At 47.0% G+C, this 27,687-nt stretch overlaps 1 protein-coding gene across 1 annotated transcript; it reads right to left on the bottom strand.

Moving 5' to 3' along the window:
- Window positions 1-3,459: 3,459 nt before the first annotated feature.
- On the bottom strand, window positions 3,460-27,431 carry LOC121443323 (transmembrane protein FAM155B-like). Its single transcript, XM_041645043.1, is given in 4 exon segments — window positions 3,460-3,928; window positions 4,327-4,498; window positions 26,558-26,899; window positions 26,901-27,431. Coding segments are annotated over 4 exon segments (1,416 nt in total). The 3' UTR covers window positions 3,460-3,557.
- Window positions 27,432-27,687: the final 256 nt, after the last annotated feature.

The raw sequence follows: 27,687 nt of genomic DNA, 5'->3' as shown, positions 1-27,687 counted from the left end.
CTCGTTTGGCACAGCCATTGTACCCTGTACTCCCTTTATGCATATTTCCTACCCCTTGACTTTTTGTGGGCAGTAGCTAATAGAGAGTCCATCTCTCTGCCCTATGCCCAAGGCCAATAGAGCTTGGACATGTGTGTGGTCAATGCATAGTGAGCATATTATGGTTTAAATAAAAAAAAATCATGTTGTGTGTCTAGAATGCATCTATCCTGCTACTGCCAGAGTCCAACACCGTCGACATATTGTAATTCCTCCAAAAGTCTATTTTGAACCAGTGTATGAGTTGAACACAGGCAGGATATGATATGCACGACGATTAAAGTACAAAGTGTTATTGAAGTACAGGGAAAGATTATTTCCTGCTAGAGAAAAGAAAGGATGTGAAAGTGTTCATGGCAGAGAATCCGTAAACAGGATTTTGAAATCTAGCTAAGGGAGAAGATATTCCAGGAAGAAGAAACAGAGGGGAGCAAAGGGCAGGAGGTGAGAAGGTGGAGGGCTCATTCAGGGAACAACCCATGGTGATATTTTTCTTATGGTGCAACAAAGAAAGCTTGCCTGGAGATCAGAGTGTGAAGCTAGCCACTAGTTAACCACAGAGGCCAGGCGGTGGTGGTGCATATTTTTAATCCCAGCACTTGTGAGACGAGATGACAGACAGATCTCTGTGAGTTCAAGGCCACCCTTGAGCTCCTGTCTTAATAATAAAAACCCAGAGTCAGATATTAGGGGGTGAAAGCTGAAAGATCAGAGAAGCAGAGCAGCTAGCCACTAGTTCTTACCTCTATGAAATCCTCAGACCAAATGGGGTATCCTGTCTCTACAAGTCCTCAGACTGAACGCCTTGAAGTTCTTACCACTACAGACAGATTGAGCCTGTGTTTTTCCTCGGCTTTGTTACAGTTACCAGCTGACCACTGCCGGGGAGAGTTTTGTGACCTTCTTGCCTAGAATGGTACACTACAGAATCTGCCCCACCCTCTGAGATTTAAACCACCTTGAGTGTTGGCCTCCTCGGGCCCATTGTCTGCCTCAGACTTTAGACTGCATTCTAGGGCAGCGAGCTCGATTCCACGGTATAAATTCATGAAGAGAGACTTATCAACTTTTACACCATTTATTTCTTTAAGGGGGATAAACAAGAGCAGAGAGCTCACTGCCCCACAGCGCAACAAAACAGAAAGCAGTACATACACAGACACTCTCACTGAAACACAGAGGCAGGGAAGAGGGCAGAGACAACTGAACCATAGCCAGGGGAAGGAGGAAGGGCTGGGAGACTACTAGGGAACCAGCTTGGAGACTCACTTAGAGGAACTAGTGCAAGAAGATCCTACTAATGAAGCACAGTGTAGAAAATGGCATAAGAAAAGCCACCCAGCTCTGCTTCCTGTGACGGAGGGCAGGGGCAGCCAGGGAGGTGGAGGAAGGTCGGGGGGGGGAGGGAGATGGGGACAGTCAAATGACTTTGAGGTGGAGTGTGGTGCCCCTTTCCCCTGCCACTGGGCAAGGCCTTGGGCTGGTCTGAGCCAGGGGTCTCCAGGGCACTTGGTGAGGGGGAAGAGAGGATGGGAGTCTCCAAGGGTCCATTCCCTGGGACCATGTTGTCCCCCTTTGCTGCCCAGTCCTGTTTCCCCTCCTGAGGATGCAGGAGTTAGAAGGCAGTCCTGGGTCTCTCTGGAGCTTAAAGCCTCCACCTTTCTCTAATACATAAGCACATCTGGGAAGGGTCCAGCACCTCTTACCCTCCCCAGCTGAAAAGAGCACTCTAGGGATGGGGCATGTGGCCAGACCCCAAGTGCTGAGGGCCCAAAGATGGAGGACACAGGGTCCAGGCAGAGGACAGGCTGTGAGATATGAGTAAACCGGCAGAGAGAAGGGCTCCATAGGCTCATGAAGCTGAATTGGGATCCAACCACCGCCCTCGGATGAAGAAACCCTTTTTGACTAGGGAGGCGTCCATCCATCCTAAAGCTGGCAAGATGCAGCTCCTCCTTCCCTTGCCCTCGCCTGTTTCTCTGTAATGCTGCCCCACGGCTGTCCTCCTTTACTCATCATTTTGATCTCTGAAAGCCCCTGGCCTGCCCCATAAAGAATCCGGTTCCTGTTCTTGTCAGCTTCCATTGGCTTTTTGGCGCCCAGGCAATGTGGCCTACCTTTTCCTCAGATCAGTGCAGGCCAAGGGCTTCCGAGCCTCATCTCACTCACCCTTCGAGACTGAATGAAGGTTCTCAGCCAAGGGTCAGCAGCAGCACATTAAGTATTATCTCCAGGCTGAGGCCTCTTGCCAGTCTCTGAACTTTGTCCAGCAAGGGCAAAGGGTGGCTAGAGAAAGGGACCCGCTAAAAGGTGAGGAGGAGACTAGCTGTCCCTCAGTGGGACAATAGGCCACAAGGTTAGGGATGGGAAGGGATGAATACTCTTTGGTAGGCTGGGGATGGACACAGGTTGGGTTAGGGAAGGCTCATCTCTGGAGAGCTCTGGGGCAACGCCACCAGGTTCTCCTTCATGGAGGCCTGGGCTAGGACAGGATGGGGGAGTGTGGGGACCCAGGCCAGGCCTGACACACTTGGGCTCAAGTCCCTCCTCCCTATGGAGATTGGAAATGAAAGGTCTGTGGCCACAAGGCCAAGATTTCCAGGGCAAGGGCAGCCCTAGGGAGTGTGTGCACCTTCTGTGAGATATGTCCCTCCAGATAGCGGCAGTCCAACATGCGCCCTCAGCCTTCTGGGTTTTGGCTCCTGGGCTCTTTCCCCAGGGGCCTCCTTGTGCACCTCATTCTGATTTAGAAGACCTTTCTTGAGCCTCAACGCTAATTGCCCAACTTCCCAGAGATAGGTGGCAGTATTCAACCATCTCCTCATGCTCTCTGTCCACCTCTCTCTCCCCTGTCTTCTTCCATTCCCTATCTTCCTTCTCTTTTACCACCCATTCCATATCCGGTTCCAATCCCTCATTGCCTAGGATGGTGGGGGCAGCTTAACCGGGGCATCTTCCTAGCTGTGGCCCTGTGGGCCTCAGGCCCCCATCTGATGCTTCTCACTGTGACGGCCCCACACTCAGGGTGCGCTGAAGTGGCAGGAGGGCGACCACACTGTCTGCCGTCACCTGTAGGGATACGGGCAGGAGGGAATTAAGGATCTTGGCAACGAAAGGAATGTGGAGGGGGGAGAACTACTCCCCTCTGTGCCCCCCAACATTCCATGCAGAGATGAGGCTGGGGTAGGCAGCCTCCTTCCCTGGGGTCAGGGCTCTTGGCAGGAGTGGGCAATTCCAGCTCTCACTCCCCCCCCCACTTTTCACTAAGCCCTATGGGTGGGGCTTGGGGGGGGGCACCTGCTGCTCCTACCTTTTTCTCCAGGGTGAGTTTTACAGCTCCTTGTGGGCCTTCTGGCCATTCTATTGGAGCTGCTTTTAGGGAAGGGGTAGACTGGGGACAATATATGGTCCCCCATTTCTCCCCCAACCCACACCTGTTCCTACATTTCCCGTGGGAGGTGCTCCCTCCCCCCCCAACCTGGGGCAGGGCTGGAGCTGATGTCAGGATGTGGTGGAGGTCACTCTTCCTCTAGGGCAGGCAGTGTCTCCAGCCCCAGTCCCCCGCCACCCTGGCTGCTAGAGAAGGACACTACGGTATGGACAAGTATAAGAACAAGGAAACAGAGCCGGATCCTGCTGGGACTGAGGCAGGAGCCCCCAGAGACCGGCAGCAGGGAGGGTTTGTTGCTGGCACGGTTTGGAGGTTCATGGCGGGGGTGGTAGTGTTGATACTGTTGGGGGTAGTGGTGGAAAAATGAATGGTGAAATTGCTGGTGGTGGGTTTTGGGGTGCTCAGAGTCCTTGAACTTCTTCTTCTCCGACTCACAGGAGACCCACTTCACGTCACAGCACTTGGTTTCCGGCCGCTTTGGTGAAGTATCAACCAACCCTGCCAAGGGATAAGGAAGGTGTGTGTGTTGGGGGGGGGCGTGCTTTGGGGGATCATGGCTCTGCCTTATCTGAAAGGGGATGTTCAAAGTTGAGGCTCAGGTAGCCCTACTCAAGAAACCCTCCCTTCCAGCCCTCACATCTTCCCTTCTAAGATCTCTTCTTCCAGGGACTACGCAAGTTTCTCCAGAGTGACTTGTGGCTCAGTATATTCTGAATAGATATGGTCACTCTGGTCTTTTTGTCATGTTCCATTGGGCCCTATCTCAAATTGGGGACCTGATTGCCCACTCCTCTTGCCACTGACCTCCATCTAGCCTGACTCCCCTTAATGCCTTTCTGTCCCCATGCCCCTAACCCCTTTCACTTCCTCCTTCTTCCCCAGGGCCCTGAGTTTACCTGTACAGATAAAGCCAGGGAGGCCTCCGTACACCATCTCTGCGTTGTCAGGGAGGATAAAGGGGCACCGGGTCTGCACCTCCAAGCAGTATTGCTTGCAAGGCACCCAGCTCTGGCATTCCTGTTGGGTCACACTGAAGTATTCTGAGCACAGCCAGGCCTTGTAGACAGCCTGTGGAGGAAAGAAAACAGCGTCAGCCCCTGTGTCATGTGGGGGAGGGGTTCTTGTGTCTCCCTATGCGGCTAAGCCAACTTAATCCCAGAGTTTGGAGGAGGCCTTGTTAGAAGTGTCTACATCCCAGCCTAAGATGACCCATGTCAAAGCCAGGGCTCTTGAGTTCTCTAATTCACCACCATTGAAAATCTAGAATTGTTGGCCAAAATCACAAAATCAATCCTATGTCAGAATAGAAGGAATGTTCCTAATCAATTCATCCCGCTCTATCATTTTACACTTGGTTCAAAGAGGCGTTTTGATCCCTCTGAGGTTCCCTATATGTAATGAAGCAAATCTCAGTTCCGTTCAACTTGATAAACATTTCCTTTGTTTATGGTGGTAAGCTTCTAAGTTCAAGAAAGAGATGAGAACAATTAATGCTCTACCTCATTGGACTACTTTGGACTACATAGTATGGCACATATGAAAATGTTTTATAAACGCTAAAGGGCAATACAAATGTGAGGGGTTATTTTTAATAAAAACTGTAATCTGCCTTTCCAGGCACCACATGTGTCTTTGAGCTCTACTTAATCCAGGCTTTGTCTTGTTGGCTTCAGCCCTGGTCTGGAGCAGACATCATGGCCACTGCTCCATTGCTCCTGGAATCTTTCTTTGTGGTTTCACTCCATCTGTACTCTCTTTCCTTTATCTAGGCTACTCTCACCCCAGGCCGATTCTAGTGAGAAAGTTCCCCTGCTCTATACCTTGTCTCTCCTCAAGTCTATGCTTCCTCAGAAAAACTTGAGGCACTTAGAAACAGATAATCATTTGTCTTAGGGCTTGTGCTGTGCATTGAAGGGTACTGAGTAGCATTCCTGGCCTCCACACATTAGACACCAGTAGCAGTGTCTCCTCTTAAAGAATGTCCCCAGCTTTAGTCCAATGTCTCCTGGAGGAAGCCAAAGCCACCTTTTTGGAGATCACCATAATCTCTCACCTGGATAACAGATGCCTCCCACCCCCACTTTTGCTTGTTCCAATCTACTGTGCGAGAATAAGAGTGGAATCAAGCTGCTATCAAATTATGTTACTCCGGTGCTTCAGGCCCTGAGATGCATTTAGACTAAAAGCCTAATATCTAAGCACAGACTTCAAAGCCCTGCAGACCTCTGCCCATCTCTCTCCAACCTCATTTTCTATCTCTCTTCAAGCCCATCATGCTGCACAAAGCAGGTTTTCTTTTTCTTGAACGTGCCCTACTTCTTTCTACCTCTGGGCTTGGCACACATGATCGCCTGGCTTGGACTGTTCCTCACCCGACTGTTGATATACATGAACCCTTTACATCTTTCGGGGCTCAGGTTAAATATCCCTTCTGCTGAGTGTCTCTTTCAGTACTCTCAACAAAGGACACAGCCCTAATTATTCTTAACTGTTTATTCGCCACAGATGCTACTTGGTCTGCATCCTTGTTTTCGTTTCTGTTGGCTCCTCTAAACTGTGAGCTGCATATAAGATCTTTATTAACCACCGTGCATTCAGTGCAATATACATTTTAAAAATCTCATGACTGAATGAACAGGATAAGTTAATGAGGACAGGTCCCTTCCCCCATGAAAATTCCAGTTTCATAAGCAGACATACCTAACAATCTGTGACATACGATTGATTCTACAACAAGAGTTGAACGATGGTTCCTGGTAGCTAATAGTATACTGGGAAAAATTTCAATGAGGAGACAGCAGCTGAGATTGGGCGCTATGAATAGGGTTTAATTAGTAGAGTCCTTGCAGAGAGTGCACAAAGTTCTTGGCTCGATCCCCTAGCAAGCCATAAGGTAGGTGTGTTGGTACCTTATGTGTGGTACGGTAATCCATCCCGTATTCAGTCCCCAGAACTGTACAAAGTAGCTATGGTGGTGTGCTTGTAATTGCCACATTTGGGAGGTGGAGGCAAAAGGATCAACAGTTCAAGGTCATCTCTCTGTACATAGTGAGTTTTGAGCTCCTGTGTAAAAAAAAAGCCGTCAAGATTGGACGCAAAGAAGGATTTTTAGATAAGATGTGCCAACAAGGCGACAGTTTGAGCGAAGATATAGAAATGAATGAGTACACATGGGCTAGGAGAAGAGAATGGCTTCAGATGAATGGCATGGACATCTGAGAGTTCCTTCTAAGTGCTGACCATGGGAACAGTGCTTCACCGGATATCTTTACAGACATGTCTAAGTCTAAGGCACGTGTCTTCGGTTTTATTTATACAAACTCCTGAGATGAGACATATATCCAAAAGGAGGATAGTAGATTCAAAAAGAGAGTGACAATGAACAGGCAAAGGTAAGAAGAAGGGAAGGAGCTGGAAGGGTAAAACAGGGCAGTAAGGAAGGCGCTTAAGGGCTAAGAGGAAGTGGCAGTGGTATATGTAGTAAAAGAGAAGGTCGTAAGGAAGAGGATAATAAAAAGTAGGGGTGCACAGGATGAGAGATGATAGCAATCACCAAAGTAAGATAACAGTTGGGAATAAGAAGAGAAGGAGAGAGAGAGATGGAGGGTGTGCATGGGGTACACAGGGTAAGAGTGAGGTGAATGTGAGAAAAAAGTAAAAAAGAGCAGGAAAGTAAACTCGGGCAGGGGCAGAAGGGGTAAGATGGAGGCAAGGGGGGATGTTAAGAGAAGGGGTCACTAAAAAGATAGAAGCAAGAGAACATGGGGAAAGATAAACAAGGACAGGAATAAATTAGAAAGATACATGTTAAAAGAATGCTCGACAGCCGAGAGGAGGTGATGCCTGCTTTCAATATCAGCACTCAGGAGGCAGAGGCAGGCGGATCTCTGTGAGTTTAAGACCAGCCTGGTCTACAAGAACTAGTTCCAGGACAGCTAGGGCTGTGACACAGAGAAACCCTGTCTCAAAAACAAAACAAAACAAAAACAAACAAACAAAAAGGGTTGACAATTGGACAGAGGAAAGGAGAAGCAGAAGTGAGACAGAAAAGAAACTAAAATCTCGAGAGCCAAGGGCCTCAGCACCCAAGAACTCCCTCCATCCCTCCATCTTCTGGGTCACTAAGTGCCAAGGTGTGTTTCTGTCCACAGCCACAATCCCACTGCAGCAGCCTAGACCAAGAGCCCACCTCACTCTCTCCCTAAACTGTGTAATCAGCCCCCTGCTCTGCGCTCATCAGTGGAGTGGGGGCTCAAAGGACCCTGGGGGAGTCTCCTTGGCTCTTCCAGTCCAGTGTTTCTGCCTCTGGACAAGGAGTTCCCAGTGACGGGCCTGCTCTCCTCAGGGGTGACTGCAATTAGCTCAGTAACAAACTACAGAGTCTGGGCGCTCCCTTCATCTGAGAGGGTGGGGGAGGGAGAAGGGATGGCCTGACAGTGGGAGTATGGCCTTTCTCCTTAATTAGCCGACCCCCCTTCAGTCCTCACACCCCCAGTTGGAGTCACCATGGCAACAAGTGGGTGAGCAGATTGCCTGGGGAGGACACCAGGCCTGTGGGTGGTGAGGCAGGAACAGGCAAGAAGCTAATGAGGGGAATAGAAGTAGAAGAGCCACAGTGAGCTCAGAGGTAATCGAATTCCTAAGCCCCACAGCTGGCCAGCTGAGACACTGCTGGCCCATATGCATTAAGGTGGCCTGGGGACTGTTTCAGGTGATAGTCTGGCTTACAATGCTACCACCTGGCAATAAGGCCACCTTAGACTCTAAAACTCTGTTCCCAAGATCAGATCGTACTATCTTCCTTGTCCTGTCTCACCGGTGTGATTGATGCCTGTGCCAGGTGGCTGGCTGGTTGGGGCTGGGACATAAGACCAGCACTGCTCGGAAAGAATAGGAAAGGGCTATAAGGGCTTGTTGAGGTGAGCATTGTAGGAAGAGGAGGAAGTGCCTTAGAACCAGATAAAGGAAGTTGGGAGAACCCTGGAGACCTTTTGCTCTCAGATTCTTAACTCTAGTTATATACCAGGACCACTAGGGAGTTTAAAAATATATATACCCGCCTGGTTCACATGACATGCAGACCAACAAAGTCAAAATCTCCACAGACAGAACCCCACACATCTGTAATTAGAAAATGACCTCAAGCACTTTTCACCTGCAGCCAGGGATGAGAATGTCAGTTTTACCATTATATAGGTGGAGAAACTGAGGTCTAGCAAGGGGAGAAGAACTTGAGTATAACCACATAAAATAATGGTAGAGAAAGGAACTGGAAACCCGCTTTCATAATTCCAACTCCAGGAATCTTCTTCCTACTGAAAAATTCTCTTGGTAACTGGATCCTCAGCTAGGGGCCAGACACCAGGGGCTGGACAGGAGAGGAGAGCTGACAAGAACAGGCCTATTCTAGAATTTCAGAATCTTCAAATCAACCCATCAGAATGCCTTCTCCATTATGCTCTGTTCTCTTAGTGGAACTATCCTAGATCCTTGAGGGAGCAGGGATAGGGAACAAGAGGTAGTTAGGAAACCTTGAACTACCAGTACCCCCTTTTCCCCACCTCAATAGGGCCACCACAGGTCTCAATCAAGTTCTGGCTGCTACAGCCCAGTTGCTATGGGAACTGGGAGGGGAAGGAAATAGGGAATAACTAGAGGGAACACCAATTAACCCAAAAAAGGAAGCTAGGAAGTCTGTCTCACCCCTCCTCCTAGCTGGGCAACAGAACCACCCCTCAAACTGGAGGGGTGAGACAAAGGGGATCCCCACCTCTCCTGGGCCCTGCAATTGTCAGTTTAGGGAGGAGTGGAATGACCCAGCTAGCCTTATCCTCAACTTACTGGCTTGTAGCCCTGGCCAGGGCATTTTTGTTCTACATTCCTTTACAAAGAAATGTCTGACTTCATAGAGGATTGTGGCATAGCCACACCCCAAAGTCAGGCCTCAGGGCCAGAAGGTTTAGAGAGAGGAGGCCATTGGCAGCTCCTAGATTTGGGGCTGGAAATCCCTCCAAGGGGAAAGTTTCAGTTAGTTTACAACCAGGAAGCAAGCAGTTTCCTTCCTGATTTCCAACTCACTTCTCTCCCTAGGGTCTGTTTCCCCATCCAAATCTTCCCCACAGACCCTTTCTTCATGGCTGCTTATTTTCTTAATGTACCTGTGGGACCCCTGGCCAGGAGCCGCAGCTGCAGTGCTTGTAAAAGCAACTCAGCAAGGAGGGCTGAGCTTAGGACAAAATCTACGTCTGCAAAAGCCACAGAATACAAGCTACCAACCTAACCTCAGTTTTTACCCCCACGGAAACTGAGGTCCATAAAAAGGGAATAACTGAGTTAGAGATCTGAGAGACACCCTGGCTCCTAACTTGATGCCTTCTTGCACAGAATCTATGAGCGAACATCGGATTATGGGAGGGGCTCTACCGGGCAGAGAAAGTGCTTTCCTACTCTTGACTCCAACAGAGTGGGACCGGAACAGAGTAAGGCCAGTGTCAGAGCTTGGATGTAATTCTGCAGTAGTCAGCTGGGATTGGTAAAGTCAGAACCAGATTAGAGGCATTACAAGGCAAATCCAGGTTATGACAGGGCTTTGCTTTAGGGTCTATAAGCACAGCTGTCCTTCTTAGTATGAGCAATTATGAGTCACAGTGGCCTGGTCTGGCCTGAAGGAAAGGTGGGGGAAAGAGCTGGAGAGGTGGGCGAGAGCCTAAAGCTACTCTGGTGTAGAGGGTCCTCATACTTCCACGCCTCTTCGACCATCTGCTTGAAGGCCGGATGTGCCCAGTCTGGCCAAGGGTGGACTAATGGAAAAGTATTATCCCTGATCTGGGGACAGTTCGGAAAAGGCCTAGATGAGTGATGGCAATTAGATGAGCAGAGGAGGCGAGGGCCTAACTATTCTGTAATGGAAAGGACTGTGAGAGTCATCACTCCACCAAATTATCCACCCCATCATCACAGTACAGTGTCATGCAGCTTCTAATCGTAAACACTGTCACAGAGAGCTCCTGCCTTCTTAGGTAGCCCTTAGCTTCCGAGAACGCTGGTGATTCATGAAGTTCTTCCTTCTTTGGAGTCAAAAGAAATGCCTTTCTGTGACTTCACCCATGTATCTTACTAGCTCTTTTGGGGCCATATATAACACTTACAGCCCTGCTCCTCCTTGAGCCAGCTCTTAGGAATGTGTAAACTCTGAATCCAGTCTCCTCATTCATTTGTTCCTACAATAAGCACACCCTGGATACCTGAGTGCCTGGCTCTATGCTAGGAGTTGCAGATAAAGGGGATGAGTAGGACAAGATTCCTGTCTCGAGCAAGGGAAACAGCCATGTGAATTAATCAGTATAAGCTTCTGTGTGAAATCGCATGTACTTGCCACCATGGTGGGATAAAGGGAAGAGTGATTAACTGTGTTTTGGAGGCTGAAGGACAGAAAACACATTTCCATGTAGGGAAGGCTTGAATTAGAACTTGAAGGGGGTGGGGTAGATGCTCAATGGGTGAACTAGAGAGGGAATAAAGTACTCTTCAAGCACGGGAACCAGCAGGCATAATAACCTGCAAGTAGGAAATAATTCTGGGTTCAGACAATGCAGGTAGCTCAGTGTAATTAGAGGGTGCAGACGGGAGGTTACGAAGGAACAGGGGCTGCACAGGAAGGACATGGCCATACCAACATGCCTTGGATACCAGGGAGAAACTAGGATCCTTCCTATAGGCAGTGGAGAGCTTTTAATGTGTTAGAATAACCGCTTATTTAAATATGTTTACTCCTGGCCTGGTGTAATCCCTGCTGCTTGGTAGGCTGAGGCAGGACTATCACCAATTTGAGCCAATCTGGGCAATTTAGTATGACCGTGTTTCAGGGGTTTGAAGAGGTTGCTTATCACTTTTGTAACTAACTTTTCCGACTTTTGTCTGTAAGTGCGGAGGACTGAGTGTTAACATTGAGACTGGAGGCAGGGAGACGAGCTATAGTATTGCAAACGTCTGAATAAAATACTATGAGGGCTTCGATTAAAGCAGCAGCAGCACAATTTAATATTTGAGAGTGCAAAAAATGTAAGTATTAAAATAAGGTGAGTAAGTATTAAAACAATGGATAAATATATTTTATGAGTGTAGGAACCTCTCCTAGCACTGAGGTTAGCAATAACGCACACTAAATGAATGAATGTTAAGATACATTATTAAGGTTTTTGTGAGACTTTGGTTTCACAATGGTTATGAGAACGATCCAACAAAATTTAAAATTTTCTTGCCTGAGGGAAAAAATTGTGAGGAAGGATTGGACGTGAGAAAAAATGTTAATGAAGTGAAACTGACAAGATTACTTATAGATGCAGAAAACAGCCAAGGTAGACGGGTCGAGGGTAACTACTAGACTTCCAGATTGTGTGGTAAGATGAATACAATTTCATTTTAGTCTTTTAAAAATTGTTCTTTTGAGACAGAGTCTCATGTAGACCAAGCTGCTCTCAAACTCACTAAGTAGCCAAAGTTAGCCTTGAAGTCTTGTGATCCTCTCCCCTCTAAATCCTTAGTGCTAGGATCGAAGGCATGTGCCACCACACCTGCTGGTTTTGTTTATTAAGGACAGAGATGCAGGAGGGGTGTATCTGAGAATGAAGATGAAGTCAACTTGGAGACATGTGGCTTTGAGGTATATGAGGGTCTACTAAATGGAAATGTTAAGGATGCAGCTGGACTAATGGCCTGAGCTCTAAAAAAAAGGATCTGAAAGTGATGTGGTAGCACATGCCAATCAATAATCCTACCATGTAGTTAGGAGCCAGAACAAGAGGGCTTGCTGCAAGTTCAAGGCTAGCCTTGTCTACATGGTAGATTCAAGGAAAATCTGAGCTACATGTGACTCTATCTCAAAAAACTTAAGTAAAAAATAAAAGATGGGAATCTTGACAATGATCTCCAAGTCATAGGGAGCTCAGGGATTAGTCATTAGGAACACAGTAGGACTATGCTTTCTTTTTGAAGTTGGGCATGATCATAAGCTTTACATAGTCAATGAAACCTGACTTGAAGTCACACAGATAGGAGACAGTTTAGGGCTGACACATGTTTGCCATATTCTTTCTTCTGCTTCTAACTGTGGAAGCAAAGTTGAAATAGATGATCCCTCTTCCCTATACAGTGATCATTATAAAAAGATGTTTCATCCCTGTTGACCTGTCTTGGGCATGAATCATGGCAAGAAATAACCATTTGTTGTATTAAAGCCTCTGATATTTGGTGGTAACTTTTTATGACAGTGTAACCTAGTGCGCCCCAGGTGCTAAGGTGATATAGAAGTCTAGGGAGGAGACAAAAGAGCTTCTTTATAGACAGTAGCCTTAGGGAAACAGTAACTTAAGTTCAGGTGGAGGAAAGAAATAAGATGAAGATGGAGGAGTGGTTTAAGAGGTTGGAGGAGAACTGGGCGTGTTGCTCAGTGGTAGACTCAGTGGTAGAATATTTGCCTAGCTTGCACAAGGCTCTGCTTTCAACCTCCAAAGCAATTAGAGGAGAAGAGGAAGAGAGCAGCATTCTGTAAATTAAGAGAGGAGAGAATGTCAAAGACTGGGGGTAGGGGTGGCCAGCAGATAAGGATTTCTGTAGGTGAGATCACTTTTGTTTGGGTAATTAAGATACAGTCTCCTCACAGTGAGAATGGTTTCAGTGGAGCAGCAGGGGAAGGAACAAGACTGGAGGAATCTGAAAAGGGAATGCAAGAAAAGAAAAGTAGAGGTAAGTATGTGTACACAAAGCTTCCAAGAAGCCAAACATCCCTCCAGGTTTTCCAACCATTTCAAAAGATGGAGTTTTTTAGTTCCCTCTTCTGTATGGTCATTCAGGCACAAAATCCACTGTTGTCTTTTTTTCTGCAACTGAACATAGTCCCCAGATATGTTTTATTGACACAAAGTGGAAGAGCTATCAGGCTCCCTGTCCTAGAAACTGTTTCTGTTACTGTAGTCTGAGATACCCTTTGCTCTCTGCGGGAATATATCTTAACTTACTGATAACTCATTGCAGAAGGAGAGGGGGAAACTTGCCTCAAGTATAGGACCAAAGAGATGACCTAATTCAAAGTCACAGGATAGAGTCCAAGCTTTCCAATGAGACATCGCTAAGACTTTAGACTTGTTGAGAACAGAGATCATATCTTACTTTCATGTACATTCTTTTCAGGGTCTCACATGGTCTCTTGATATAGACTGGAGGATGTATGCATAAGAAGCTGTTGGCCAAGTACCTGAAAGCTAAGCTCCCAGCAGCTAGCTCAACGTGAAGACCTCCAAAAAATGGAAAAATGAAAATAATGTGTTATGAATATGTCTTCATGGATTTTTACAGTGAATGAAGAAATTGGCAACATGTTAGCAAAATGTCAAAGAAAACCAAGCAAAGGGGAAATAAGTGGCTATTGTTAACTCCAAGAAATCAAGTTGACCAAGGAATGAAATATTAATCCTACAGTCTTACATTGGTAGATGTAAACAATGGTTATAAAATTAACAATGTAAATAAGTTAAACTGCTAGAATCAGAAATTTGGATGCACCAATATTAGATGTATGGAAGGAGGAAAAGTGTGTGCACACATATGGTCCTGCCCGTAATAAGAGAGCTAAATCTTCCTCTAACCAGATTTTTTTTTAAAAAAAGTCAATAGATAATTTAAAACAGAAAAAAAGAAATAGCATATTGACGTGCCATTTAGAAATGTGAAGAAATATTAGCAAAACAACAACAAAATCAGTCAGAAGAATAAGAAGTATTTAACACTCAAGAGTGAGCTCCAGGGTGAAACACAGCCTACTATTTCAATGACAAGCATTCATCCGTATTTACATATTATCAAAAAGACATATACATGCACAAACATACACATGTTGTGGACTTTTGTCTGCTTATATGTGTATGTACACAGGAAAAATCAAGTAGCATTGCAATATTGGCATAGCATTTAATACTGTGGTTGCAAAAACAAATGCAACCAGGAAAGTTTCAAGTCTTTAACTCTGAAGAGCAAATTTAGGAGCCACTGGAGACATACACACATACATGTGCATATGTGTATCATGTGTATCGTGACGGTAACTGAAAAGTATGAGCATGTATTACTTTGATAAAATGAAAAAATAAATAGAAACTCATCTGGAGTCAAGAGCCTCAAAAACAACAAAGCAAAATACCAAAGACTTGATATAACCAACGTTGCCAGACTCAGTCCACATGGCCCTTCCCCAGAGACCCTGGGTCACCTACTCCATCATGAGTGTCTGGGCTCTGGGCTCCATCCAGGTGCACTTAACAAACTAAGGAGCAAACAAGGAGTCTTATAGACAAAGAGGGAAGCTAAGATGGGCGGGGGGGGAGTTTCTGAGGCTTTTTTTGCACAGTGGTTACGCTGGTCACCACAGGAATAACACTGGTGTGACACAGGCAAGTACAGCATCTTTTGAGTTGCACATACTCCTCTCTCTCTGCAGCGCACTTGTTTTTTTATTTTTGTTCTTTTCAGAAAGCTATCTTCACCATCACTTAGTGGCACTGAAAAACCAGTTCCCTTCTCCTGTCTCCCTTCCCTCCTCCAGGTAGATGAAAGGCTGGGAAGAACAGAGATCTGGTCAAAGGTGACTATGGCCATTCTTTTGCTATAATGTGAATCACAGCCTTTGAGAGACCTTTTTCTCTCTCTCCACCTGCCACCTCACCCACCTAAACAGGTCTTTATGCACTTACTAAAATGTTCCCAATTGCCTTCTAGCTTCTAATTCCCACCCTCACTCCAGACACTTTACCTCTTCAAACACTACTTTTTCCTCCTCAGCAGCAGCCCACCTCAGTGTTGAGAATTTCAACTGGGTATTAAGCAATCGTTTAGACTAAGCACATCTAATCAAGATGAGAAAATAGCTACCATTTATTAAGTGCTTTCTGTATGCCAAACTCTATTCTAAGTATTTACTCCTGACATTTATTAACTCATTGATTCCCCATAATCACCCACTGAGAGACAAACAAATCTTTACAGATAAGGACAGAGAGGACCAGAGAGTTTAAATAACTTATCCAAGGCCCATAAACAATGATAATCATAACAGTGGTTAGCATTTCTTGAGTACCTTCTACCACAAAGACACTGTAAGAAATTATGATGATGTCTGTCCTTCAAGCCTCACAATGACTCCACTTCTTAGTTTTGAAGGTTAAAAGTGGGGTTCCAAGTGAGAGCAAAGACTACATTAAAGGCTAGCAAAGAGGGTGGCCTGAGGGGAGAGTTCAAACTCCAGGATCCAATTTATGGAAGAAGATAAATGGCTCCCAGAAGTTGCCCTGGTGTGCTGTTGGATGTGCAACCCCCATTAACACAAATCAATAGAATTTTAAAATGTAAAAAGCATAATGCAAGGACGGGCACAACAACTGGTCTACAGAGAACCCCTGTACTTCAGTGCGCCAGCTCTTCTATACCAACCATATTGCCCTGGGGACAGTCCCTTCAGTTTGTCACCATCCAACTCTGTTACTCAAATGTCTTTTTGGTGTAGTTTCAGGCCCTTTTGAGGAGAGGTTTCTAGACTTGGATAGAGAATGATTCTCCAAAATCAATCTATCCATCCCACTTCCTGTAGAAGTAGAGTTTGATTTGTAAGTGGGTGCAAGGGAAAGGACATTCGAATTCTACAAGTGATCACTTCTGCTCCCTGTCAAAGCACTCCAGTCGGACTGGAGATGTAGTTCAATGGTAGAGCACTTGTCTAGCCAATGCAAGGCAAGAATTCAGGCTCCAGCACTGCAAACCAATAAACAAGAAGCAAAAATAGAGTCCCAAAGTATTCCTTTCCCCTCTTCCCCTACACATACACACAATTAGTTCAGGCCTGGAAGCGGTCTCTAGTAGAAATGTTTTCTTGCCCCTAGGGTATGAGTTCTATCCCCAGTCCTACCATTTTAGGGCTTCTAGGAATCTGGAATAGCCTTGTCCTGGAACATTCAAATGTCAGAGACCAGAGAAAAAGGTGACATCTTATGCACCCCACATAATTGCTCCTTTCCCATAAAAATTCTTTATCAAGAAGCCTTGACTCTAACAGATTGGCAGTCAAAACTTGGTTCTGGTTCTGGTTCTGTCTCTGCCAATAACTAGCTGTGTCAACTTAGACATATCACTGGAAATGAGCTGTGACCATTAATTTGCTTATGACTATGAGCCAACTACATCCTCCCTACCCCTGAGCTGCAACTTGAATCCGAGAAGATGGTTGTTAAGTAAGCCACGTGGGTGGTGGGAAGTTGGAGTCAAACATCTTTATCTCAAACAGGCCTGCCCTCAAAATTCCAGGTGTGCTCTTGCCAGTAATAAAAGCACAGGCAAGGTTGTGGACCTCCCCGACCTACCCTTTCCTGATAAACAAGCTGTGTCCTGCTAAAACAACAGCCTCTCTGTAAATGATGTCTCCAAAACAAAAGTAGAAAGCTTTATCCATATGCGCACTAGCACAGATTGAGTAGTAGTGCTGTCTGCCAACCTGCAGTTTCCAGCTCCAACTCCATGGGCTAGATGACTCCAAGCTGTTTGACTACTCTGCCACTGTAGTGCCCACTGCAGAAAGGGGATGGTGTGTGCACACTTCACAAGGCCTGCATAAGAACTAAGGAAGATGGATGACATGACTAGGATGGTGCCCTTCCGTTTCATTCTCTCCTTTCAGCTCTAAGATCCAAGCAGCAAGCTCTGCAAATCTGTCACAAATGTGATCAGAAAAAGGGTAATATCATTAATCCATAAGAAGGAGAGCAAACAAATTGTTAATAAAAACGGAAAACATGAACTAGCAATTCACAAACAAGCATTACAAATGACTTATAAACAAGGGAAACAAATGTCTAACCAAAGGAACGCCAATGAGAAGCTGAGGTTAGATCATTTTTCAAGCAAATTAGCCTCACATTTTTTGTTGAGGGTATAAACTAGAATAATCTAGTAATTTGAAAGAGATTTAGTAATGTATGCCCGTAGCACTACAGAGGTTAATAATGTGATTCTATAAGTCTAGTTTTAAACTTCAGTCTGCAGAATGGATGTTTATACTTCCATTTGTATGCAAAACAAAGACAGTCATTTTGTGTAGTTGTTTATGTAAGCTTACAGAGAAGGAGAGGATATACACAAAATTGTTAACATTCGCGACCTTAGGGCAATGGAACTAGGAAAGACTGAATAGGAGGATTATTAATGTTCTCTTTCTAAATCTCCATATTGTTAGATTTGATAAAATAAGCATGCATCATGTGTGATTCAAAAATTCAGCAAAGAACAGGAATAAGGAAAAAGAATTGAAACTCTTTATTAGCAAAAACCATAGATTGGAAACAAGTCTATGATAAAAGATATCCACCACAGGGTTATTTATAATTGTAAAAAGTAGGCAGTAATGTAAATATCTAACGGTACATGGCCTGTTAAATCAATTATGTAACTTGTGACAGAATATCATCCACTCATCAAGGATGGAGCTTATGAATATTTAAGTACATGGAAAGGTACTCAGAGTGCCAGCAAGTTAAAAAGACCTACAATAAAATATTAGGGGACCATGTGGCCACATCAATATGGGTATTATTAAAAGAGCCCAGAAAATCACAAGTGTTAACAAAGATGTAGAGATTCGGACCCTTGCTCACGTCACTCCTGGTATGTATGTAAAGTGGTGCAGGATTGCAAAATGTAAGAATGGAGTAGAAAGTGACACAGATGCTCTAGAGACCTGGGAGGCGGTCACTCAAAAAGTCAACTATAAGCTGGGCACAGTGGCGCATGCCTGTCACGTCAGCACTTGAGGCTAAGGAGGGTGGATCCCAAGTTCAGGGATAGTCTAGGCTACATAGCAAGACCTTGTCTCAAAAACAAACCAATAAAATTTCAGCATGGAATTATCGTACGGCCAAGTAATTCTTCTCCTAAATATACTCAAAAGAAGTGAAAACAAGTACTCCAATATTAGTAGAACAATGTTCGTAACACACATTATTCACAATAGTCAAAAGTAGAATATTTCAAATATCTACTAAGAAATAAATAGATAAACAAAATGTGGCATATGTACACAGTAGAATATTATTCAGCCATAAGAAGAAATGAAATACTGATAGATGCTAAAACTTTGAAGAACCTAAAAGCATCATATAATATAATGAGCCATGCACAAGGACAGATAATGTATGATTCCACTTCTGTATGGAGTCAGAAAGTCAAGTTAAAAGAGATAGAAAGCACATTGTTGGTTTCCAGGGAATAGAGTGAAGGAGAAAAGAGGAATTATTGTTTAACAGGTAGAAAATTTGTGTTTGGGAGAATGAAAATGCTTTAAAAGTAGTAATGAAATGGAAATGTACTCAATGCCATTGAATTATATCCTTGAAATGCTAAGTTCTGTTACGTATACTTTATAACAATGAAAACCCCCTAAATGTCTCTAGGTCCTTTTCTCTACTATAGTTCTTGTTTCTAACAGTTCTCAAAGACTGTATTTTTAATAAGCAAGGAAAAATAAAGATTTTGAGTCTATTATTTAAAGAACCAACTAATTTTGAAGAATTAACTTGAGTTGAAAACTGAACAGACATACTTCACCTTTCAGAAGTTAGCTGGGTAGATGTGCTAACTGCTTCAAACCAAGAAAGATGGAGACACTGGAAATGTTCACACTACCACATGTCCTTGTCTCATGCAGAATGTTATGGGCCACCTCTTTCTTTCTGTTTCCAAGGCATCTCAGACTGGGGACTCAACAAAGTCCTGGCATGGGAACTGGATATCCAGAGTCCAGGCAAGACATCATATGGCTTTTAGGTGACAAGATCTCACTGCATTTGTTTTCTCTTTTGGTTCTGCCAGCTTCCAGTGTGTGCTAGGGATGGGGTGGGGCTCCAGCAGGCATTAGGCCTGTGTAGGGCACTTTCTCCTTTTCTATTCTCTGGTGGATACTTCCAGTAGACTGAGACTGGGAAACTAACAGATATATACCTTTTCTTAAGATATGTGGAGCCACGGTCTTCCCTTCTTCTTTGCTAAGCCTGTAGATGAGGAAGGCACAAACCTCCCTTCTTCCGATCTTCCTGTTACTATCCTAAGAGGACACCTCAGTGATTCCACTGGGTCTTCCTTTGAAATCAAATTTTAATTGATTTTTTTGAGAACTTCCTACACATGTACTGTATTCACATCACTTCTACCCCTCCTTCATCCTATAACTCCTTGCATGCTATCCCTACTCCCCAATTTATGACCTCTTTATTATTGGCACATATATACACATACACATATAGAAATCTGCTAAGCCCATTTAATGTTGTTCCCATGTTTATGTGTTTAAGGTTGACCACTTGGGATTGGATAGCCTATCATGAGGCAAAATATGGCTGCCAAGAAAGGGAGAAATCTGTTGCTGGATCTTAAGGACAAAAAACAGGTACCTTGAACAAAGAGGTTGCTGGTGAATCTGAGCTACTCCAGAGGGTACCCTAAGTTTCCAATAGGTTCTGCTAAGCCTCCCATATAGCCAGCCCAACTTCTCGCCACAGTCTATTCATAGCTAGCAGGGCATTGCCTCCAACAGCTGACAGACAATATTAACATCTTCTTTATACATTTGTGCACTGGGGAAAGAAAAAGGTTTTTTAACCCAGCTCCCTGTCCTATGTGACTTAAGGAGGTCATTTCTTCTTGCCAAACCTCAACTATTACATTTGTAAAATGGGGATAATAATGGTGCTTTCCTGCTAGGAACATTGTCAAGACTGAGTTTACACACACACACACACACACACACACACACACACTCACATGCATACGCACACGCGCACACACATTGTCTAGGTTTTCAAAAGCTTGATTTTTGTTTTTGTTTTTTAAACTTCCTTTTCTTATCCCTTTCTTCTTTGGAGCCAGCTGGACTCATCTTTTGGCCCAAAAACTTGTGGCTCAGATTCCAGATCCCATTTCCAGAATCCATTTGAACAAGAACTTTGGCTGTGGGAACCCTTCTCCTTTTGTAGTAGCTCCTTCTTGCCACAAGCCTAGCCCACTGAATGCCCTCACTCTTCCCTCTAAACCCTACCTGACAAGGCCTCAAATTCAGGCTTCTCTGAACTCCCTTTTCTGAGCATGAACAGAACACTGATATGTCATTCCTCGAATAGATCCTGGTCTGTACCCCGTAACCACAGGGATGCAGACGTAACCATTGTCCAGGGTCCTACCTGACCATTGTTGAAGAAATGTGTTTGTGAGCCCCCAGATTGTGCAGAGTCCCCAGAAGGAGGGGTGGCTCCTAGCATTCAGCACACACCTGCAGCTGGCATGCCACGTGACTGAGAGGAGCTGAGGGTCAGGTTAGTTGGCCACTCTACAGAAGCATGATGCAGGTAATTAGCCTTGGTGCATGGGGCTCACAGAAAACCTGCCCCAACAGTGAAATTTTTCTAAGACAACCCCAAACCCCTGAGTCTCAGGTGTTGGCCTACATCCCCAACCACATACAGTAGAGCGGGTGTACTTTTTCTCTCAGGTACTAATGTCTACAGAAGGTACCAGCACACATTCACATAGTTTGGGAGCACCCTTCCAGCCTTCTTGATGTAGTCAAAGATACTTGACTCTCTTTTTATCTTGGTCCATCACTTTTTTTTCTTTCCTCATCCCCACCCCATGTTCAGTAGACACTTCCAGCCAGAACAATATTGGGTGGCGGGTTGCTGGGCGCCTTTCCTCCCTCTTTACTTCCCACATCTTCAGGAGATACCAGTACATCCTTCCTGAAGGTTCCCATTGCTATAGTGACTATAGTAGTCAGGTCACCAGCTTGTAGGAAAGATGGGAAGTAGCCATGAAGACTATGGGATGTGTGTACCTGTGTGTCTATGTATATGAGTGTGTGTGCATGCCCTGTATGTGTGTGCATGTGTGTGTGTGTGTGTGTTTGTGTGTGTGTGTGTGTGTGTGCGTGTGTGTGTGCCCTGTGTAGGCTGGAGAAAGGGGAAAAAAGGACAAGAAAGATCAGAGGAGAGGATGAAGGGGGAATGGGGCAAAAGAAGAGAAGATCGGAAGATGAAAGAAAATCGGGGCAAGAAGAGAAATGGAGCGAGGGAGATTCATTGTGAGTAGAGTGTGAGGGATGTAAGGGGCGCGGGGACATGGAAGTGCCAAGGGCAAGAAGTATGGTGCCAAGGAGGGGAGGCAGGGGAGGCAGAGAAGGGTGTGAAACACACAGTAGAAGTTGGCAGGGTTGGGAAGGTGGAGGTAGATGGAGAGTGGGATGGTGCCATTCAGCTGCTGGAGATCAACAAAGTGGGGCAGGAGGTAGTCAGGCCAGGAAGACAAGGGGTAAGTTCTGGGATATAACAGAGATGAGTAGATACATGGATGAGTGTTAGTGTGGTGTGGGATGTAGTTTGGGAGGGGTTGAGGGTCGTAAAACACTGTCCAGTTAGCGCTCACTGAAATCTGGATAGGAATGTCAAGCCTGGCCTACAATGCAGGCAGAGCATAAGGGTTGGAGTGGAGGGCGTGGTCAGGATGTAGGTCAAGGATCTAGAGGTGTATTTCAACAGGTGACTACGTTGTCACTCCCAGCTGTAATTTACTAACCCTTGTCCCAGCGGTAAGCTTTGCCTCTTCTCTGTGCCTGCTCTGAGATGCTGTGCCCCTGACCTCTCCTAGATCACCATGTGTGATGATGAGATGAACTGCTCTGGATCTGGATGCCCCGCCCCTAGGGCCAGCTTTGCTGTGAAATCCCAGGAGGCTGCTTATTAATGTCTTCCGTTTTCCTCTGCCTCCAAACAGGGGCCGGGGGCCCTCTTTCTGGCTTTAAGAGTTCTGGGCCAGAGAGAATGCCTGAGCAATAACAAGAACCACCACTTAACTTAAGACTCCTGCCCTTTGCCCAGTACTTCAAACCCCTTACGTTTAGTTCCCATTATCTCCAGTGTTAGCCCGACAGTCCTGCTTGACAGGAAAGCTGTGGCAGGTGGGAGGAGGGAAGGCAGTGAGGCAGAAACAGCTGCCAGGCCGGACTGGAGGAAGAGCAGGGCCCCAGTGGGTATGGGCAGAAGGCAAGGTGCTGGCTTTGGCAGTCCCCACCCTCTCCCTCAGTTGGGGTGTTGAGGCCAAACCTCTTTCCTTAGCCTCTCCCATCCAACGCTGTTGATCAGGGAGCAGGCTCTACTTTAACCTCTAACCTCTGTTCTGAGGCAGACCTTTGAGGTCACCTGATCCAATTCCTTCCTCCATGCAAATAGAGTCCTCGGTCGGTCATCACCGTGGCATTTCACCCAGCAGTCCACTTGTATTGGGCCAGATACTTCCTGGGAATAGGAGCTCTAAGGCAGTCTGTTCCTTCTCACAACAAAAACCAGAAGGGAGAGTGTCTGATGTGCTAAGCCTAGATGCTGTACAGACTTCACATTAATACTGAACTTACGGAGCTTTCCTGATGAATAAGCCCCATTTGACAGATGAAAAAGTGAGGCTCAGAGACTTGAGGTTCATAGGTTCAAGGTTACACTTGTAAGAAGGGAAATCTAAGTTGGAATGCAGGACTTTCTGTGAAGTCCCTCGGGATCAATCAAGACATGCATACAAGGACAACCCTTTTGAGGCATTAAATCTGAGACCATACCTTCCTGAGCCCCCTCTTTCCCAAGTCAAACTCCTTTAACTCTCTCCGGGGAATTCAGGCTCTAGCCTCCTTCTCAACCCCATCAGTTGATCCGTCCCAGTATCAAACACGCAAGCTGCCAGGTGGGTGTCAGACAGTCTGGAGTGGATCGACACTAGCAAATCCTTCTGCAACTAGCTGATTAGTGCAGCTAATGGCTGCCAAAAGAACTGACGATGTCCCTTCTCTTAGCCCTCTTGGCCTTCTTGGAGGAAGAACTCTGAGAAAAGAAGCCAGAGTTTGCTCCTCATTCTCCTCACCCTGAGTGTTCTGAACAGAGAGGAGGAAAGAGACAGAAGTGGGAAAAGCAATCAGCAGCAGGCAGGGGCAGGGCAAGATTAGGAGGATGGAGATGTGGGAGGGGATTTGTATGGTAACCCTGGGCAAGGCCGAGGGAGGGACTGTGTGAGTGTGTGTGTGTGTGTGTGTGTGTGTGTGTGTGTGAAGGAGGAAGGGATTCACGGGGAAATAAGGAAGTATCATATCATCCTCAGACCTAGGAGAGGCCAGTATGGGGATGGGCATTGCCTCGGGTTAGCCTCATCTCTGTTATGCGAGAGGAAGTCAGTCGCACATTAAGGAAATGTTGCAGCTGGTACTAAATTGGGAGGTGTCACAGGCAGCAGCGAGGGCAGGTATGATTCTTGGGGCCCTGTGTGGCCCAAAACAGGGGCAGACATCTCAGAGGCAGAGAAAGGGGTTTCTAGGGTCACATAGGAAGGATCTGACCAAGGCACTTAGAACAAGGGCCCTGGGAATAGGGGGTCATTTGGCTCAAGAACCAGTCTCCAGACTTGGTTTACAGATGTAGAAGAAACCTTCTTATCCTCCTAGGATTTCAGATTGTCACTTCAGAGGATTGTAGGTATGGGGCATTATCCCCCACGGGATCCCACTTGGGATGTGGGCTGGAAAGGAGGGCTCTGAGCTCAGGGGAAGGCTTCTCAGGGTGAAGAAGGCCTGTGAGAAGGTGGGGTGAGTGGCTGAGGAAATGGGGACCAAACTGCCTTTCCCTTTCATCCCATCAGAAAACGGGACTAAAGACTACAGGTTTGGGCCTCAGCTGGAGGAGAAAGCTTTGGAAGAAGTGGGAAACACAGAGGAATCGAGGAGTTGCCACAGCCCTGTTGCCAGCATAAGACAGGAAGAGCTGGAGAACTCTCACTCGGGCTGGAGAGGAATGATCCAGGAGAGAGGGCCCGGGGAACTTGATAGGAAGTCAGGGAGGGCAAAAGCAAGAATTTAGCATGAGGACAGGGAGCTGGAGTGCTGGAATTCCTGCTCGTTGCTGTGGGGCAAACTGTATGACCCATATGTACCTCAGTTTCCTCATCTGTAAATGGAGGTAACCTAGGTAGTTGTACTCTCATAACAAACGTGAACAACTGAAACATTACATCTAAGCCAGGTGTTAAATTCTTAGTACAAAATGCTACTAGCCATGCATTCCCATGTAAATATCACAAAACATTCAAGACTTTGGCAGGGCAAGGATATTTTTCCTGCATTACAAATGAGGAAACAAAGGATTAGAGGAAGTGAAATAATGCGCCCCAAAGCAAGCTGCTAACTAGCCCTCGACAGCGGCCAGAAACAGAGCGAACCACTGCCTCCTCGGACACCAAGCTGCTTTGCATCAGCAACCAATGCGAGGGATTTTAATTCAGTGTGAGGTCAGATGGAGCTTGGAGCCAACTATAGCAGGAAGAAAACCCCATAGAAAAGTTGTGCCATGGTTTTCATTCATTTTGGATATTGAAAAAGAACGGTTGTGGCTATAGGCTTGGAAAGAGGACTGCAAGATATCATTTATTCTGTCTGCTAGGGGACAATATCTCTGCTCTCACCAAGGGTATGTCGGTGGCAGGCAATTAGAGTTCGTGTCTCTAGCTCTGTATGACAAAATGTGTCTTTCCTCATGCGATTGTATGCATGTCTCTGACTCCATAGGGAGATGTGTGTGGCATGGTGCCTGCTTTGACAGCACTGCTTATGAAAGTGTCAAACCTCACTGTTTCTCTGGATGACTTAGTCTGGAGTATCGCTGGTGGTGCATGGCTGTGTATGTCTGTCTCTCTGTCTGTACACCTTTAAGAAGTGGAATATCTCATTTGGTAGTGTGAGTGAGGCAGTGAGTCAGCTGAGGCTGAGCGAGGCGGGAGGAGACTGCTAGGTTACGAGAATAGGAAAAGGAAGAAGGAGAAAGTGAAGTCAGAATCTAGGAGCTACTCCTTCCCTCCCCAGTCCTCCACCCCAAATCCCTAGGGGGCCCACAGAGAACAGCAGAACCTTGTAGAAGTCCACAGAAACAATGCTTGCGGGAAGTGCTTGCTGCCTCTTCTTAAAGCCTGGGGAGGAGAAGATCTAGACCAGGGGGCAACTGCCTTACTCTCCAGCTGGTGGCTCCCAGCTCCAAAATGTATGAGACCCACCTGGTCTCATTGTCACTTGACCTTTTTGACCTTGCTGTGCTCTTTCTTCCCAAAGCAGGCCACCTGGCCAGGCAGGAAAAAAAAAACAGGGGAGCAGCTTCAGGCCCCAAATGTGCACAGCCCCACCTACCTACTATACAGAAAAACCCGACTGAGGGTCAAGAAATTTCTCAACACCCAGTTCTTCTGGAGGAAAGTCTCTTCTACAGTTGTTTGCCCCCTGGTTTCCTCTAGATGCCCATCCCTAGCAGCCAGTAACCCAGCTTTTCTCGTCACTAGCCAGGAGCCCTGGGAGTTTTTGCTTTGTGTTGCACCAACCTTCCATGGCCCCTCCACAAGCTGAAAAGCCCTGTTCCCCCGAGCGTTCTCTCATCAGAATTCAGAAGCCTACAGGTTCCCTCCTTAAGAGAAGACAGGCATCCTTGGGCTCCCCTGTTTAGGATCTGGCCAGTATCTTGGGTTGTATAAGGTCAACAGTGTAATGTACCCTGTCACCAGGCGTGGTCTGGTCTCTCATCCATTGGCAGGAACTAAAGGGTGAGGATTAGGTAGTCAAATATTCTTCCTCTTACTGTACACCCCCCTCCTTCAAAGCCAGTTCCAGAATTAATTCTAGCCGAGGAATGGGGTTTAAGGCCAACCAGGATGCTGGAGACTGGGGAGCACACTCCCAATCTCCCCTCAACCACTTTGTCAGTCCAGAGCCCCGCTCCCCCCTCATGCGGGAAGGGGAGCAGTGCACCAGAAGCTCCAGCCTTAAAAGGTTCAAACCTTAAACTCGAAGAAGTTGACCCAAATCCCTATGGGTCCTTCTCTAGGGAGGGGATCCAGGTGACACAGTGCTACACTGGGAATGGTGGGAGTGGTGTGATGGATAGAGAGGGAGCCCCCTTTTTCCCCCCTAGTCCCACTGCCACAGAAACTGCCTCGAGCCAGGTAGCTGTCGTGGCATGGGCCATCAATGCCTACCTTGCAGCCTTTCGTGCAGGACCGGATAGAGTACTCTTTTGCCTGCAAGTATTTATGCATCACGAGGTCGAACTCATCATATTTTTCCTGAGCATGTCGGTCCAGTCGCTGGTACGCCTCGATGCAGTTGTTACATACCTCCCAGGTCCCGGAGCCCGGGCTGGCCATTACGGCCAGCAGGTCCCCCAGCAGGGTGTCCAGAGTGCAGTCCAGTCTTTCTGGGCGGTCCATGCCAAGCAGCAAGTCCCAGACTGTGTAGGTGTCGCAAAAAGAGAGAGTAAAGTTCCGAAAGTGGCCTTTGAGCAAGTTCTTTTTGGCGGGGGGGGGGGGGGGGGGGGGGGGGGGACTCAGCCGGGGAATGAGAAGGCGCGTCAGGGGGCCGCAGAGGGGGAGCCGGGGTGGTCGGTTCAAAAAGTCTCTGCAAATATTCCAATTTGGTGCAAGCTGCGTCCAGCCCCGTGGGCTCTGGGACACCACCGCAGACCGGCCCAGGGCCGACGGCGGGGGCGGCTTTGGTCAGGTTGCGGTATCGCGGGCTGCAGGTGCCCGAGGACGCGCTGGACTCGCCCTGCGACGGCGGTGAGAGCGGCAACACCGCGCGAGGAGGCACCCGCTGCCGCTCGCGGCCGGCCCCCCAGGGCGGCCGCAAGGTGCTGCTTACCTCCCTGCCCCGGGGCCGGGCCCCCGCGCAGAGCCACAGATGGTCAGCGAGCAGCACGGTGAAGAAGAGCAGGGACGCCAGGGACAGTCGCCATCGCTGCGCCCGCTCAGAATCGGCGCAAGGTTTGTCGCTCGACCTGGGAGCCCAGCAGCAGCAGCAGATACTCAGCGCGGCGGCGTCTTTCCCGGGCCACATCCAAGCGCCCCTGAACATATTTCAGGGGGGTTCGGGCTGGAGGGAGTAGGTAGGCGCGAGGCCGGACGGCCGTCTCAGAAGGGCGGGTTGCGCACCGCTCCGTGCTCCTCAGCGCCGTCCAGGCTCTACCTCGGGGGCTGCATGGCGAGGCAGGCCAGCCAGCCCGGGGGACCCCGCTCAGATCGGAGTCGCGGGGCGCTCTGGGGTCGTCTCCGCGCCCCTCCCGCGCTCCCTCGCTCCCTCGCTGGCAGCCGGGGCGCCGCCTCCCGACCCG

The sequence above is a fragment of the Microtus oregoni genome, unplaced genomic scaffold (assembly GCF_018167655.1).
Source record: "Microtus oregoni isolate MIOR12 unplaced genomic scaffold, Mior012 000104F_ref0000108, whole genome shotgun sequence".
Classification (NCBI taxonomy): Eukaryota; Metazoa; Chordata; class Mammalia; order Rodentia; family Cricetidae; genus Microtus; species Microtus oregoni.
Note: the sequence above shows the minus strand (reverse complement) of the source record. Positions and strands in the feature narration are given on the sequence as shown.